Source organism: Doryrhamphus excisus, chromosome 18 (genome assembly GCF_030265055.1).
Source record: "Doryrhamphus excisus isolate RoL2022-K1 chromosome 18, RoL_Dexc_1.0, whole genome shotgun sequence".
Classification (NCBI taxonomy): Eukaryota; Metazoa; Chordata; class Actinopteri; order Syngnathiformes; family Syngnathidae; genus Doryrhamphus; species Doryrhamphus excisus.
In genome coordinates this window covers 6819835-6837207 of record NC_080483.1, presented here as the reverse complement: position 1 = coordinate 6837207, position 17373 = coordinate 6819835, and the positions used below count along the sequence as shown (strand labels likewise).

General features: G+C 38.1%; 1 protein-coding gene across 1 annotated transcript; it reads right to left on the bottom strand.

Moving 5' to 3' along the window:
• Nucleotides 1-10: 10 nt before the first annotated feature.
• On the bottom strand, nucleotides 11-11367 carry acad9 (acyl-CoA dehydrogenase family, member 9). Its single transcript, XM_058054778.1, has 18 exons — nucleotides 10915-11367; nucleotides 10387-10480; nucleotides 9006-9107; nucleotides 8465-8571; nucleotides 8287-8387; nucleotides 7907-7985; nucleotides 7669-7840; nucleotides 6425-6498; nucleotides 5752-5827; nucleotides 5614-5684; nucleotides 5415-5534; nucleotides 4394-4522; nucleotides 3989-4068; nucleotides 2304-2430; nucleotides 2145-2222; nucleotides 1690-1818; nucleotides 730-802; nucleotides 11-611 (listed from the first exon to the last, which is right to left on the bottom strand). Exons 1-18 carry the CDS (start codon nucleotides 11101-11103, stop codon nucleotides 511-513), a joined length of 1902 nt encoding a protein of 633 aa, XP_057910761.1. The 5' UTR covers nucleotides 11104-11367; the 3' UTR covers nucleotides 11-510.
• Nucleotides 11368-17373: the final 6006 nt, after the last annotated feature.

Genomic DNA, 17373 nt, shown 5'->3' with positions numbered 1-17373 from the left:
AAGCCAACACCATAATGCACTTAAGATAAACCACACAAAAAGTCAGTATTTAAAAATGTTAAAGTAACACTTTCATTTCAGCCCATTTTATATCAACTTTTGCTGTTATTTCTGACTAATATTACCACTGTCAAAAGTATATTATTCTACAGGGTGTCCCTAAAATCTGGACACATAATGCATGCATCTATTATACAGCAAGTTTCAATTTTTAAAATGTATTTAATATTTTTTTCTATTAAATTGTTTTATGTATTTGATATTTATTAACTTTTTAAATTACGTAATTGTAATTTTTCAATCTTTTCCATCCATAGACCCATCCTTTCCTTCTGCTTATTCTGGTCCAGAATGAGGTAAACATTACATTTTATGAATGATTTAATAGTTTTGAATAAAATTAGACTTTTTTGTATAATGTATGTACTGTATAAGTATATTGTGTGTGTATTTATACGTGTGTCCAGGCTTTATTCTACATAAATGCAATCGCAGTGTTAGTCACACAAGTCAAAATGTTCTCTCCAGAGGATGAGAGCAGATGTATGATCTGTTCTCCAAGACATCCCGAGCAATCTTCTTGATGCTGGCATCATTGTTCTCAGGAGAGTCTGACCATAGAAACCATAGAGATGGCAATTCAAAATCAAGGCTTATCAATGAAAACAATGAAAATAGTGTGTGAGATGTTCAAACATGGACAATGTTTCACTTGTTGCATTTACATACATTTTTGCAGTTGAGTCATCCAATAATTGTTCTTGAAGAATGCGTCGCTGCAGAAGGTGTTGGTGAGCAGCACCTAAGAAAAAAGATTGACACAAAATATAAGAGCAAACATGCTACACTGATTCTGCAGTTAGGGTTAGGCTTGGAAGCTTACAAATTGTTTGATATCCTGCACCCAGATTAGGGCATGTTTAAGTGCCTGCAACATTACACACATCCTGCAACATTACACAATCTGAGGCCATGGTTTCTGAGTCGTAAAAAGGGTTGATTGCACCCATTGTGTTTTGAGCTTTGGGTCGTGACCGAACAGACGAGATTGCGGATACAAACGGCTGAAATGAGTTTCCACCGTCGGGCAGCTGGACTCACCCTAAGAGATAGGGCAGGAGCTAATTCGCGAGGAGCTTGTTCATTCAGGAGGGACTCAAGAGTTAAGAGGGACTCATGTCGAGAGAAGCCAGATAACGTGGCTCAAGCATCTAGTCGGGATGCCTACCGGACGGCTCCCTGGTGAGGTGTTATGGGCATGCCCAGACAGGAGAGTGTCCCAGGATTGACCTATGACACGCTCTGGGATTATGTCTCACAGCTGGCCCGGGAACGCCTTGGTGTCTTCCCGGTGGAACTGGAAGAGGTGGCAGGAGACCGGGAAGTTTGGACTAAGCCTGGACTAAGCCCCCCGTGACACGGACCCAGATAAGTGGAACTAAATGGATGGAATAATAAATTCATGTGCGTTTCATCCAATAAGAACTCTTATTATAAAAAATACCCTTATTTAAACCATGCACATTTTTATGACCCAGCCTTTCAAAAGGAATAACTGTTAGGAACCATAATCGAAACTAGGAATCGGACAAATTGAAATGATGCTCAACCCTAAACTGTACATCATCATTCATTGGTGGGGAGTACTTCCACATTTGGTGCTTTAAATGAGTGTGAGTGTGACGATACCTCGTGATCATGGTTCCTCAGGCCCAGGCTGATGGAGCGGCTGCTTCTGGACAGTACAGCTGTCATGGCGTACAAGTTGATGAGCACATCTGCTACTCTCTTCAGAACGAGCTGTTCATCCACAATTGACTGATTCCATCAAGAAAAGAAAAGGACAGTATGACTTTCTCACTATTTCTACAGCACAGAATCGGAAGAGATTTTGACCTTGACTGGTGCTTTGATTTGCTGTCAGACAATCAATTTCCCCTGCTGGGGATGAATGAAGTATCCATCTACTTATATTATTTATTTGATAGAATTATTATTATATTACTATTGTGTGTTTTTGTACATTTGTCACAATTTCATGAGTCATGAATAAACGTGCAATGCACTACCTGATCATCTGTTCTTCCAGCAAAGTCAAATATTAGTCTGATAAGAAAGTGAAAGACCAGAATGAGAAACGTTACCTTTCCATATCTGTACAACAAGCTCTCCACAGTCAGTCCAAAGAGGTGAACATTCTGTTCAAACTTCAGTGCACTTTCCTGCAACAGGACAAGCACACAACTCAAGAAAAGGAAAACCTTGGCATAGAAATGAAACGTTTATCCAAAAATAACCCTGACCGCTAAGTTTGGATGGACAACTCCATTTTTCCCACCAAGGCCAAAGTCTGGAGAACTTCCAAATAAGTTCTTCATCTTCTTGCCAACCATTCCCAGGGCCACGCCTACATTTCCTTTTTTCATCTCTCTGGGGACAAAGGAAAATAAATGAGGACAAAGAGGAAGGCATGCAGTTCCCTCCAAATTATTGTGTGGTCAGTTCCTTTATGTTGGGGTTTGATATCATAACGTGAATATGAGCAGAGAGGAATATTTCAGCTTTTATTTCCAGGCATTTACATCTGGATTGGAAGCACCATTTACAAGATTGTGTCTTTTTGCTTGAAAAGAATTAGGACAAGTGATGTGCGATACCACTGCTTTCCTTTCCGATCAGATACCGAGTCAATTCAATACGCCTAAGGTGTCTGGTAAATTTTATAAAGCAGTGTATTTAAAATTATAGCATAGCTGATAGCATGAAAATACTAGTCCTACCAGCTTTATATTGATGTGTTTTAAAGTGTCAAGTACATTAATAGTTTCATTTTATTTGAACACACAATTGCTCACAAGTTAAAGTGGAATGTCCAAAAGGAGTAGGAAGAAGTCAAAAAGTGGTCAAAAAGTAATAATAACATAATAAAACAATAATAATTTTCCACATTGTTACTATTACTTTCCAACTGTACACTTTATAACTACATTGTCTATTAGTAATATTAATAATATTTTTTAATATTAATATATTAATTATAATTATTATATAATATATATATATATTATATATATAATATAATTATATATTAATAATATATTAATATATTGAATATTTTCACAGTCAGAAAAGAAGTCAAAACCTGTTCATTAATTCCTGAATAAATTATTAGAGCCCTCTAGACATGAAATAACACCCCTATAGTCACCTTTACATTCCTATTATTCTTTGTTTATAACATATTGCTCGACTGTAATGTGCAGGCTATGGGATCACCACTTTTAAGAATGTATGCTAGCAGGCTAACTAGTTAGACTTCAACTTATTTATTGTAAGCTAAAAGTGTTTCAAGTGGGGAAGAAGTACAAAGTAAGAAGCCAAAAACTTACCACCACACGGAATGGGAGACATGCCATGGCTGACTACATGCAGAGATGTTAATCTAACGTCATGTCTCATCAATGTAATAACGCTCATGCCTAGTGCCAAAATAATAAATGGAATTTGTCTTCAAAAGAGACATTTTGAAAAAACAGCCTGGAGCTGTAAAACATTATACAGCTTAGGACGTTTTAATGTTTTTACACTTTCTTTTTACACTTTTTACAACTGTTCCAACAATTTTCGGAATAATTATGTATTAATTTATTTCATTCACAGAATAGATGCTCTAATATTCTTATGAACAATTTGTTCATGTATTTTCCATATGAGTACTCCATCCACATGCTCATGTGCAGCCATGGTCTATTGGGGCCGACGTTGAGTTGAGAGCATTCGTCCACATCTTGGAAAGTATGCTTGCTCTGCTTAACCTTCCATAGTAGTTGGCTACTTTTCAGAAAAGCTGAGTGCTTGTTTTGAATATGTCTTTCAATGTTACATTTTCCATTATTTGGCATATTTAAACAATGGTCACTGAAGGGAGAATGTAATGTAATAATTCACTGTAAATGTGAGAAGATCAAGTTCAGTTAGTATGACTTACTTGACTTTTCCAGTGAGCGTTTTACCAGCATGCTGCATTCCAGTCAGAGCGATGTACATTCTCAGAATTTCATTGGTACCCTGAAAAACAACACGTTGTATAAACTGTTGCACTTGAATGCATCCCTATGTTTTCAATATTAAAAGCACAGTACAAATAGGTTCTTGTACTTGTAGTCAGTTTTCAATCCATTTGTGAAGTCAACCTTGGATCCAATGTGTATCCTTTTTTTATGAAGACTGGACAGTCATGAGGCACAAATTCAACACCTTTATTCACTCAAAAATGAAATTAACAACAAGCAAGGCCCGATTCCAAGCTGTGCTGTACACCGATGACTACATTCAGGTTTAATTTCAATGACAATGACTCTTGAAATAATGAAACGGTTGCTGATGAGCTTACCTCAAATATAGGCAGGATGCGACAGTCCCTGACGTAGCGTTCAAATGGATAGTCCTTGGTGTAACCCAGGCCTCCAAGGACCTGAAGAGCTTCACTCACACAAATCCAACCTCCCTCTGAGCTGAACACCTGCAGAGAACACAATCACATCATATCCATAAGTGACGTACAGGAAACATTTGGGAGTGCTTGTCCAAAATGGCAGTGAATCATTTCTAAAAGCTTATTTTTCACATTAATTGCTAATAAATACATTTGTTTACTTCCTGTATGTACCATTTACCAAATCTGAAGTACCGTACGAAAATAATCAGGATGTATAACAACATGTTACAGTAGAATTAAGGTGTGTAGATCAGTACAACAAATGACAGAAAAAGATTATAATCCAGATCCATATTAATCTCTAATGCAATTGTTTGTGGTCAGGATAGGTCTTCCCATCCTTCATTCATTTTCTACCGCTTTTTCCTCACGAGGGTCGCGGGGGTGCTGGAGCCTATCCCAGCTTTCTTCGGGCGAGAGGCGGGGTACACCCTGGACTTGTCACCAGCCAATCACAGGGCACATATAGACAAACAACCATTCACACTCACATTCATACCTATGGACAATTTGGAGTCGCCAATTAACCTAGCATGTTTTTGGAACGTGGGAGGAAACCGGAGTACCCAGAGAAAACCCACGCATGCACGGGGAGAACATGCAAACTCCACACAGAGATGCCCGAGGGTGGAATTGAACCCTGGTCTCCTAGCTATCAGGTCTGCGCGCTAACCACTCAACCGCCGTGCTGCCGTCTTCCCATCCTGTATCTTTAATATTCATATTTATAATATGAATCCAGATCCAGGCACTGTTGCATCTACCTGTCCTCCATTTAGCTCGATGCAGTCAGTGCTAAAAGTACCTTGAATCTCCTAAACAATATAACGTCATGCATGTTTGCCATGACTTAGTACTATGTCAAATGTGTTCTGTGTGGTACAGCCGCCACCGTTATGGTAAGTATTTGTCTAACCTTGACCATAGCAGCCTCCAAAGAGCAATCTGGCAGTCCAGGTCTGTCCATCATTCCTGCAGTCAGGTAAGCCATGCTCTCCATGACGAAGGCATTCAGTGCCATGAGTGCAAACTTCTCCTGCATGAACAGGACAAACGGCAGCATTTCACACGTGTTCCTGCTGGGTGCTCATAAATATTACTGATATTTACTCTACCTGTATCATACCAAATTCACTCAGGCTTTTGTTGAACTGCTTCCTTGTTGCAGCATATTCAGAAGTCAGCTCTAAAATGACACAAGCATTCATTCACTGCTACTTCCATCTATCTTTGGTTAATACCAGCAGAATTACCAATCAGTTTCTTAATCATTCCAGCAGAGGAGCTTCCCATGCTGAATCTTCCAGAGTTGAGTATGTTCATGGCGATCTGAAAAACGTAAACATGAGAATTGTACAGGTTTTTACTAAATAACACACCCAAATGTACATAAACTAATGAGTTTGGATTTACAGTTTGAACTATGAAGTATAAAACATTGGACATCAAAGAGTATGTGAACTTTGGGCCAGTAGCCAACTCACACTTATATCCATCCACACTTGTATCCATTAAAGCCTGATCTTCTGGTCCCTTGGTTTACCATAATGACATTTACGCAAATGTCATTATGGAAAGCACAGAACCTTTTCATTCATTCATTTTCTACCGCTTTTTTCCTCATGAGGGTCGCGGGGGTGCTGGAGCCTATCCCAGCTGTCTTTGGGCGAGAGGCGGGGTACACCCTGGACTGGTCGCCAGCCAATTACAGGGCACAAGCACAGAACCTCTACTTTCACAAAATGTTGGAAGTATTTCCACTGTGCAAATGCATCGACGTTCACACTGTAGCATCGCTAATTCTGTCATCTGTGTTAAAGTTTTTCATAAAATCATTTGGAAAGGTGGTACAGGCTGGATTTAAAATACTGACAGCTCATACATGACCGAGGAGTTTCAGACAAAGTAAGGCAGAGGAAAGATTACCTTGAATCCATCACCTAATTGTCCAATAATGTTCTCCAAAGGCACCGGTACGTTGTCAAAGGTCACTTCACAAGCTGAAAAGGTTACATGAATCATTAGAAATGATGGTAAAAATGACTTTCAACCAGTGACGTGTGGTGAGGTTCATGGCTGGTGAGGCACAGACTCCTTTGTAGTTTTTCACATTCATACTCAATTACTCAGAGAATCACAGAGAATGCTGCTGTAAAAACATTTAAGAAATTCCTTGTCACTGCTGGAAGGACAGCAGTGACAAGCACCTTCCAGTTTCAGGAAAAAGCAAGTAATGCAAGTGCGTCTGTATACAGTTGCCCTCATTTTTAGCCGTTAATTGGTTCCGAACCATAACACCCATATAGTCACCTTTATACTTTATTATTCGTTCTTTTATAGTTACACATTAGCAAGCTAATATGCTATCTACAAATGTATTTCTTCTTCATTCATTCATTTTCTACCGCTTATCCTGGACTGGTGGTCAGCCAATCACAGGGCACATATAGACAAACAACCATTCACACTCACCTTCATACCTATGGACAATTTGGGGTCGCCAATTGACCGAGCATGTTTTTGGAATGTGGGAGGAAACCGGAGTCCACGGAGAAAAAACACGCATACACGGGGAGAACATACAAACTCCACACAGAGATGGCAGAGGGTGGAATTGAACTCGGGTCTCCTAGCTGTGAGGTCTGCGCGCTAACCACTCGTTCACCGTGCAGCCCTGTATATCTTCTTAAGAAGCCAAAAACGTACCACTTCCACATTGAATGGGAGAACCTTTTTTCATTCTATCATGTCGGACATGCCATGGCTGACTTAATGTCAGGTAATGTCTCAACGTTGTGTGATTACCACCACCTAGTGAGCAGAATACTACATATAACTTGTATTTCAATGTCTTGACTAAAAACAGACCATAGTCTACCACAAAACAGCAATCATTTATTAATTAATTAATGTCTGTAAAAATGCTATATAGAGAGATATTACTAACCACGATATTACAGGGAACAACTATATGATGTTTCTCTGTATTTAATTGTAGGATTGGTACTAAGCAGTACTTTTACCGGTACTTAACCAAATGTTTGATGGACAAATATTAATATTTATTTTAATAAGTTAATTAAGTTAATTTTTTTTAGTTTTTCCAACATGACAGACCTCATTGGCCTCCCCAACCACACGTCATTGCTTTCAACATAAAAGTCGCTTACTGTTGGAGCCCCGGATGCCAAGTTTGTCTTCAGGCTTTCCACTGGTGATTCCTCCAAACGCTCTCTCCACAATAAAGGCAGAAATCTTATCCTTCTTTACGCCCTCTACTTCGACCTCAGTGCGTGCAAACACAGTCATGACATCGGCCAGTCCTCCGTTGGAAATCCAGATCTGATTGACAGCCAGCAGCGTTTCAATAAGGTGACTAGACTTACAGGGTACATACATGCCTTTTACCTTGGAACCGTTGATCAGGTAATGCTTTCCATCCTCTGACAAGGTTGCTCGTGTCTGAATGGACGCTGCATCACTTCCACTGAAAACATTAACATAATGATGTGTTATGTGGACATTACCTCAAAATCAGGGCATATTTACGACATGGAGTCCAGGACACATCATTGGTATTTATTTTTATGTTGTTCCACTGTGTTTCAGTTCATTCTTGTATTTAATCTTTGTATCACTTTACATTATGTCTAGTCTGTCTGCAATGAGTGACTTAATTTTTTTTTATTTTGTAAAAAGGTTACCAAAACATATATTTTTAAAAAGTTATCAGTAGATGGTCTGCTGGTTTTTCAAAGCACTAGTTGCATGGATTAAAAATAGTTTACCTTCCAGGTTCCGTCAAACAAAAAGCTGCAATGTTTTCTCCTGTGGCAAGTTTAGGCAGATACTTGTTCTTCTGGGATTCATTCCCCGCTATAAGAATACCCTAAAAACACAACAGGTGGAAAAAAAAAAAACGTAAAGTTATGATCAGAAATTTAGCATTCTTGCAAGAATGTTGACCTTCAATCCGATAGCTTGGTGTGCAGCCAGAGTGACAGCAATGGATCCATCCAAGGAGATGATCTCTGCTAGACGTGCATACATGGTGTTGGACAATCCAAGACCCCCTGACATACAAACACAAACAACTCCTTAACAACCATTGTTATAATGAGATGGATACTTTGATATTGTTTACATTTCTTTAGAAGACACAATAAAAACACATGTGTCGCAATAAATGGGCTCCTGACATGTGGACAGGAAATGATATTGGTGGTTCAGAGTTTAGTTTTACCTGGATTACATGAGATAATTCAAACCTGTAATAAAAGCCTGGTCTCCAGTGATGAAGTCTGGTGCTTGTGCATCTCAAAGAACATTACAGTAACATTACTAGTGACCAGTGTAGAATACAATGGGCTCTAATTCTGTAGACCAGACGCAGGCATGGCGCACAGGATATGGTCAGCACACTTTGCAATTTTTGTGAGCAGTCCGGCGCAGCGCGCAGTCCGGCGCAGCGCGCCGTCCGGACTATCTGGTTACTAAAGAGTCTTACCATACTGCTCGGGGATCTGGATTCCAAAAAGCCCAAGCTCCTTAATTCCATTTAAAGTCTCCTTGGGAATGCTGGCTTCTCTGTCAATTTTTGCAGAGTCGACTGTCAAAAGATGACAACATTGTGAATCTATTTCATATTTCTTTGGATGGGGGAAGCTTTCCACACAAAAAAGCTTTCAGACTTGTATGGCAAGGTCTTCATGAAAGATTGTGACAAATTCATAAGACATACAGCAATGCACTAATAGCATTCTACTGTAGGAGGTGCTAGCTGCAACTTTTTGTCCAGTCTCATCAATGAAAACTCACACAAAAACTCACATTTAGTCATCAAAATTATTTTGTAAATCGTTTCACGAAACTCCAGAAACGTATATGTCACTGACACAACTGAGCACATCGCCCTGGGCAAAGCAAGATCGCACACCCACAATGTCAACTGTGGAGTCCCTAAGGGCTCGGTGCTGGCCCCACTCTAGTTTTTCTCCCCTTCGACAATCCTTTAGCAAGCATGGGTTACCTTACCATTGCTACGCTACCACTGATGGTTGCTATGCTCCTATTGCTATACTTGCTATATAAACGCACAAAAAATTATACCTCAAAAACATTTTCCTTTTTTTTTTTTAAACATATTCGTAAATATATTTTATCGGTTTTGTTTTCCTTTGGTTTTATAATTAATAATATATTATAATATAATTTTATAATAATTTTTTATCTGGTCTGTAGCACTTTGAGATTGCTGAAATGCTGAAGTGCAATACAAATCAAATCTATTATTATATTATTATCATTCAGCAAGTTATTTCTTCTTCAGTTATGAACTTTACAGCAATATGCAGGACACAAATGGTATATTATACAGTGGCTTTACAGTATCAATCATATGGACAGTAGCTTAGATATGTTTGTTTAATAAACCCACTTTAGCATTGATTTACTATTTATATCATTTTTAATTATTGGTTCAATTTAATATTGACTTATGGTTCCAATATATTTTAAATAAAACTGAATTTAGTGGTGAATTACTGTTCAGATTTTTTTAAATAAAGTACATTTTTTATAAATTTGTTGCCTAGATATTTTTAAATAACATTTTGTACTGGTTTTCTGTTCCATTTTTTAAAATAAACAAACTTTGGTATTAACTTCATGTTTTACATTTTTTAATAAAACTGAATTTAGTGTTGATTAACTGTTGCAATATTTTTACTAAGCTCAATGTAGTATTGATTTACTGTTCCATTTTTTTTTAAATAAATGTGGTATTGCTATTTAGTGTTTTTTTAATTAGATTTTGTTTAATAAACAACATTTTGCATTGATTTACTGTTTTAATGTTGAAATGACACAGGGTATATACATATAATCACCTTCCTCGTTGAAGAATTTTTCCACAGGAGCAACAAGCTGATTGATTTCTTCCACTTCTTCATTTGTAATTTGTGGAAACGGGAATACTTCTGCCTGGAAGACACACAAGCATTGAAATCGTCACCATAACCAAATACAAACAATGATCATATCTCCTTATTGGGTTTAATAAGAGTTCATTGGAAAAAAGGACAACATTATTAGTAATAAAACGATAGAATAAATAAATAATTTGTGCAATTTACTGTTTACACTGTACATTGTTGTTCATATTTGATGTCATCTATTTATTTTCCACATATTATTATTATTTATTATTATACGCGAGCCAGGCAACGACATTTTGTTGGCAATTTCACTGCTGTGTTATTGTGCAATGACAATAAAGGAAGTCTATCTGTCTATCTACAATGTATAACAATGTCTGCCTTTCATTTTCCTCAAACGTTCCTTTTCATTTGATTGTTTATACATTGAAAATAGGCAAAGTTTGATGAATAATTAGAATGATAATTATGAAAGTGTACCTTGTTGACTTGACCGAGGAACAAGTCCTTTGCGTAAGCGAACTTTGGTGAATGACTTTTAAATGACCTCTGCAGCGGCAAATAACACAGTTTATGTGTGAGATATATTTGTCTGTCCAATAATAAATGTTTCCTCAACTGAACTGTGCTAACACGGTTAGCCACTTGGCGTATTCCACTCAGATTCATCTTTACTTCCAAGTCAAGGAGCCGCTTGTAAACCTCTCCTCCACCTCCTTCTTCTTCGACTCTATGTGGATTCTCGGCATAAACAGTGGAACTCGACACTTTAAATGTAAAACTCCTTTTGGGTTAAAGGTGAAACGTCTTCAACAAGCAAGGATCCAGTTGTCTTGTGTCAACGTTGGCCGTAGCCAATTTCAGGGTCTGCAGCCTTCGCACTGCTTCCCAGTGATTGTTTGTTCGTTTGTAGACTGCTGACGAGTGATGTGTCTGTCGTGAACGAATCGGCTCTAAGAACCGGCTTGCGTCGTTAAGAGCCAATTAGTTTTTCCTGGTCTTTTTTTCTGTGTGGCGGTGTTAATTTTTATTTATGCTTTATTGTTTTGTGTGGTGATTTGTTAATGTTGTTTGATTATAGTAACAAATAGTTATTTAAAAAATATTTTTTGTAGCTGTTGGTTGAGGATATAAAGAAGCCAATTTAAATAGTTGACATTGGCATCATGTACTTTTTACATCAGTAATTTATTTTACATAATACACAAAATTTGGTACTGAATTAAGCAAAAAAGGAGCCACTTGAGAGCCGAAAGAGTTGGACCTTTCTAATGAGCCGAGTCAAAAAAAACAGTCTCTCTAAAATGAGCCGAAAGGTCCACCCTACTGCTGACGTCATCCGGCAACGCGATGTGTTACTAGTATGTGTTTCTTTACCGCCACTATCTGGTGTGGAGGTGAACTACGACTGTTTTCACTCCTATTGTACCGTTTCCTTTTTTTTCAAATATTCAGAAATTGTCTAGAAATGATCATACATCGAGCAATTCATTATAATTAATGTAAATATACTGAAGTACTGTTGACTTATTGTCAAATACTGACCGGGGTGAACTTATCTTTGGCAAACAGAGGCAAGGGCAAGCCTTGTCATGAGATTTCCTGGGGTCACCAAACGTCTCATGAAAAATGATTTTCATATTACACACATACAGTATATATTACTATTCAAGTTCTAATTCCCGTGCATAAAAAAACTACCAAGTGCCTAATAGAATGACACCTCTGAAGAGTCCAATGTTTTGCTCTTAGCCATCCTCTGGTATTTTTAGCCTTGTGTTATTAAATCATTATCCCGGTCATTATCCTGTTGCCAGACACACTGGGCACTGTACCCCGCAGAGATTCAGCCCAAGAACACGACATAGCCACCTTCAGGTTCCACAGTGGCGCCAGGGGACTTTCCTTGGTATACTTCATTGTTGCATCTGTGAACATAGAGCTGATGTGCCTTGTCAAAAAGTTCCACTTCTGTCTGCTCTGTCCATAGGACATTCTCCCGGAAGCATTGTGGCTTTGTTTTTTTGTTTTAATAAAACAAAAAAGCAAATACAAATATAATAAAAAATTATTACAAAGGAAATATGTAATTTTGTAGTATATATTCTGTATACTACAAATATTTTGTAGTATGTACTACAAATTTACATATTTGTTAATTGCATTAATGAGTTTTATTATCCTTTAAGTGTGAAATTTGTAAAAAAATAAATAAATTTCTATGGATGGTAAAATGTGCTCCAAATATTTGACATATACACATACATATGTACAAAAAAGGGTATAATTTAATAATTTATAAAAATACAAAATATAGTATATACACACATTACATTTTTGGTTGATTAGACAAGTTATTTTTTTACACTGACACATAATGATGACAAAGACTAAATGTGTAATGACAACCATAGAAGCAGGATCAAATACTTCCTACTTGCAAAAATGAAGGTAATGGCACTCCTCAAGGAAGGCAATAGATTGTATAGTTATCTCCAAAAGAGGGCAAAATCACAACCCATCAACTATACAAACTACTACCTCACACTGCGTGAGCACCTATTTCCCAGATGATGGAGCTTTTACAAAGCCGACACATGGAAGATCCATTTGTCACTTTGAGAAAGACAGTAGCTTGAATAGTTATCTCCCAGTGCGGGTATGACCCTAAAACTATTCAACCTACTACCTCATCCCACAGTGCAAACATGGCCGCTGAAGATCACAGCTGGACAACTCAGCAGAAGGACTGAGTTGAAAGATAAAGAGAAATCATGGAGGTTTTACAAACACTTTGCAGGGTTTAGTCCTCTCGTCTGTCACTGACGGCTCAGCTGGGAGCCATCCTGACCTTGCATCATCACCTACTGAAACCCTCATCCTTCTATGACCTCCATCACTGCGTGGTGTTGCAGCTGTACAGCCATGGAGAAGCAGGAGCTAGTAAAAACCACCAGATAAAGAGCACATTTTAGCTGTGACATTATGCAACTGTTGTTGCAGTGCATTGCTACTGTTTCAACATTGCTACCATTGCTGCCATGTGAGTGTGTGTCATTCATGTTTATGTTTCTGTGTTGTTTCTATTCAGTGGAAGCTTTTATGTTGACACCAATGAGACTGATGTCGACATAAGTGGTTGTCAACATATCCAATATTGAAAGCAAAACTACCATTGCTTTCACATTTACTGGTGACATTGTCCACATAAGGAGAATGGATGACAATAAATCATTTGTTTGTTGACGTGGTTTTACCTTCTTTTGTGCACGTCTTTTTTTAATAGAGATTGTGTTTTCATATGATATTTTTTACTTATACATACTTATACATACTAACAAAGCTGGTATGCTCGTTGACAAATGGCTGGTATGACAGTGACAAACTTTTTGTACATATGTAAATCTTTCTACTGGTGATTAACTATTTCAAAATAAATAAAACAAGTTTATACTGCCAAGTTTTTATTTATTTTGAAGCTTACTTTGCACTGAGCATGAAGTGAATGCTGTGTAGTTAGTAGGTAGTTATGTTGCTACTAAGTGATAATGATCAAGTTAATACAACGGCACATGTTGACATAAATTGATTCTCTTCCTAGAAATTACCTCTTTGGATCTCAAAGTTTATGTCGACGTTGACTTAAGCGGGTACTTTTCAGTAACACTGCTTTCATATGTACTTGTACTTTACATGTCTTTTTTTACTCTACTTTTTGTATACTTTTTTAAACTTGACTACTGCACTGAAAGGAGAAGCTCTCCAATCTCGTTGTACATCTTGTATAATGACAATAAAGGTCATTCCATTTCATTCCATGTACTTTTCTTGTTTTGTTCCATGTCCCATGTTGTGAAGGACAAGAAAGAATCCTTTCATGCTTTCATTTCTAATATAAAGACTACTAAAGTGTTCTTTTCTTGTGGTAAAGGGTTGAACATTTCTGTTTAACGTATTTAAAATGAATGTTCAATGTAAGATCTGCACTTGACTTTATACAATTTATCTGTTTTGTCGTATGTTAGTGATGAACCGCACTACTTACTATTACTATTAATAGTTTTATATATGGTTTGGTATAAAAAAAGTGCTGATTAGTTCAGCGGGAGATGAAAACAGTCGACTTTTGACATTCAAGCGGACGAAGACGTTGAACGCAACTCATCCTGAGCCACAACGTTAGCTTCAACGTTAGCCACTCTACCAGTCAACTAACACGTACAACAAAGATAATTTTACTCACTAGTACTTGGTAATAGTACAAAAAATATGGTGACAAGTAAGAGAAAAAGCAGAAGTAATTTACCATCGAACTGCAGGAACGCTACGTTAGCACTCACGAACAACTTGCTAGCCGTCTGAGCTAACAATTGGCTCAAAGCATATTGTGTCGGGAGACAAACCTTTATGGTAATTCAGACACAGCAATCACGTAGCGTAGTGTTATGTGTGTGTAGATATACACATATACGTATATACATTAAGATGATTAAATTACCGTTATGTTGGGACAGTGTCTACTTACCTGCCTGTTTGCCTGTCGGTCTGTCTGCTTTACTTGAACGATCCTCTGGCAATTTGTTTCTCCTTCTGCTGTTTTCTTGTCTGTTATCAACAAGCTTGTATTAGCTCATTAGCGCCACCATTTGAACTGGAGGTCATTTTGGAGTCAGGGACAGAACTAAATAATACATTCATTCATTCATTCATTCATTCAGTGATATTATTAAATACATTCTTGATATATTTATTAATTTTATTATTATATATACATATTTTTTCAATTTTATTTTTTAATTTATATATATATATATATATACATATATATATTTTTACATTTAATTTTTATTATTATTTAACTGAATAATTATACAATGTGTGAATAATTATACAAATGTATGGTATTGTAATACCATACATTTGTATAATTATTCAGTATACATACATATACATAACAATATGTATATTGCTCTGCTTTCTATGAGTATTACAGTCGGCGGCCAACAGCAAAATCTGTGTGAGTAATTCTTCCGCCCATAAAAATATACTTATTTTGTTTCATACACACACAGCCCCCTGACACCTGCCTGCTAGTTCGACATTGACATACTCAACATTTTCAATAGTGTTCCACAACACTTTCTGTCTGCACCCCCCTCAGCTTGTCTAGCAATGGAACGCTTTTACAGTGACACACAAGTCTTATACCATATTGGGTAATAGGAGTGTAAAAGTGACTACAGGGGTGTTATTTCATGTCTTGAGGGCTCTAATAATGCTTAAAAAGTGTATTTAGGAGGTGGTAAACAGGTTTTCTGTGCTCTAACTATGAAAATATTCCATTCCATCCTCCAGTGAGTTGCATGACTGGTGAGGCACCGATTGGATGTAAATACAGGTTGCTCATAAGAGTTTAACCAAAAGAGAATCATTCATTCATTCATTAATTTTCTACCACTTATTCTCACAGGGGTCGCAGGTATGTTGGAGCCTATCCTAGCTGTCTATGGGTGAGAGGTGGGGTACACTCTGGACTGGTCGCCAGTCAATCACAGGGCACATATAGACAAACAACCATTCACACTCACATTCATACCTATGGACAATTTGGAGTCGCCAATTAACATAGCATGTTTTTGGAATGTGGGAGGAAACCGGAGTACCCGGAGAAAACCCACACATGCACCGGGAGAACATGCAAACGCCACATGTTCTCCACCCAAGGGTGGAATCGAACTTGGGTGTCCTAGCTGTGTGGCCTGTGCGCTAACCACACGTGCACTGTGCAGCAAAGAATAATTTCCATAATCAATATCCATTTAATATAGCCGAACAACAAGGAGCAGCAATAAATAGATGAACGGCCATCGATGTGCCACACACTGAGGCCAACCAGTACCAGCTAATCCACCTGTTTGTATTACAAGTGTATGCACCCTATCCTTCCACCGGGGAGGTTCTGATACTTTGGTGTAAAACTCTGATCATCTTCTGTTGGGCTTGGATATACAGGATAATCGTCCATTTTGGCAGTCAAATTAATTCCACCTCCTGAATAAAAAATATAGTGTGTTGTCCAAATGGAAGGACGGCAGCGACAAGCACCTTCCAGCTCACACAAAACCCCATTGGGGATGAGGAAATTACAGCACATGCCTCCGGTATGACATGTCTGTGTATTTTATTGTGGGATTAGCACAAATAATGATATCACACTTACGCTAAATACATTACATAGGCTGCAGAAAGTCATAGTGCGGCCCAGCTTTAAACTGGGTGAGGGGGAGCTCTAAATCAATAAATAGCTTGCCCGCGTAAATATAAATTTTAGAGGCGAAACCTCCGCCAGCTCCCCACATCTACAAACTACTGTCAGGATGCATGACCACTTCTCATTTTTGGCCAATCAAAGTAAGACACATAATATACTGTGTTGGAATTTGACCTCCTGTTCTGTCAGTATTCCCGTGGGTGTCGTGTTGGAGGCAAGAGATGACAACGAACTTGTCAGTTATATGGTTTACTCTCAGACCAGTCAGATTACACGGAGCTCCGGAATCATAAGTCTTTCCCTGCATCTACAGCAACGTTGGCTTTACTTCCAGGTCAGAAGAAAAGAGCACAGCTAACTGTCCCTGCCCGGCTTTTATTATGCTAAGAAATGTCGGTAGATCTCTGGCGAATCACAGGCAGACGTCTTCTCACCAAGTCAGGGCGGGCGGGGTGGAGCGGTGGAGCCAGCTGTTATCAGCAGGCCGCAGCTGCAGATGCCAGGTCCTCCTGTTATCTGTAGTTAGTCAAAAGCGTGTCTGTGTGGATGTGTGAGAGAGTACCGAAGCTGTATGTACCTGGAAGTAATTATGTGTCATGTGAGTTGCCTGAGGCTGCTTGGTTCTATTTGATTAAATGTAGTGCATAGTTATATGAGTGAGACACAAA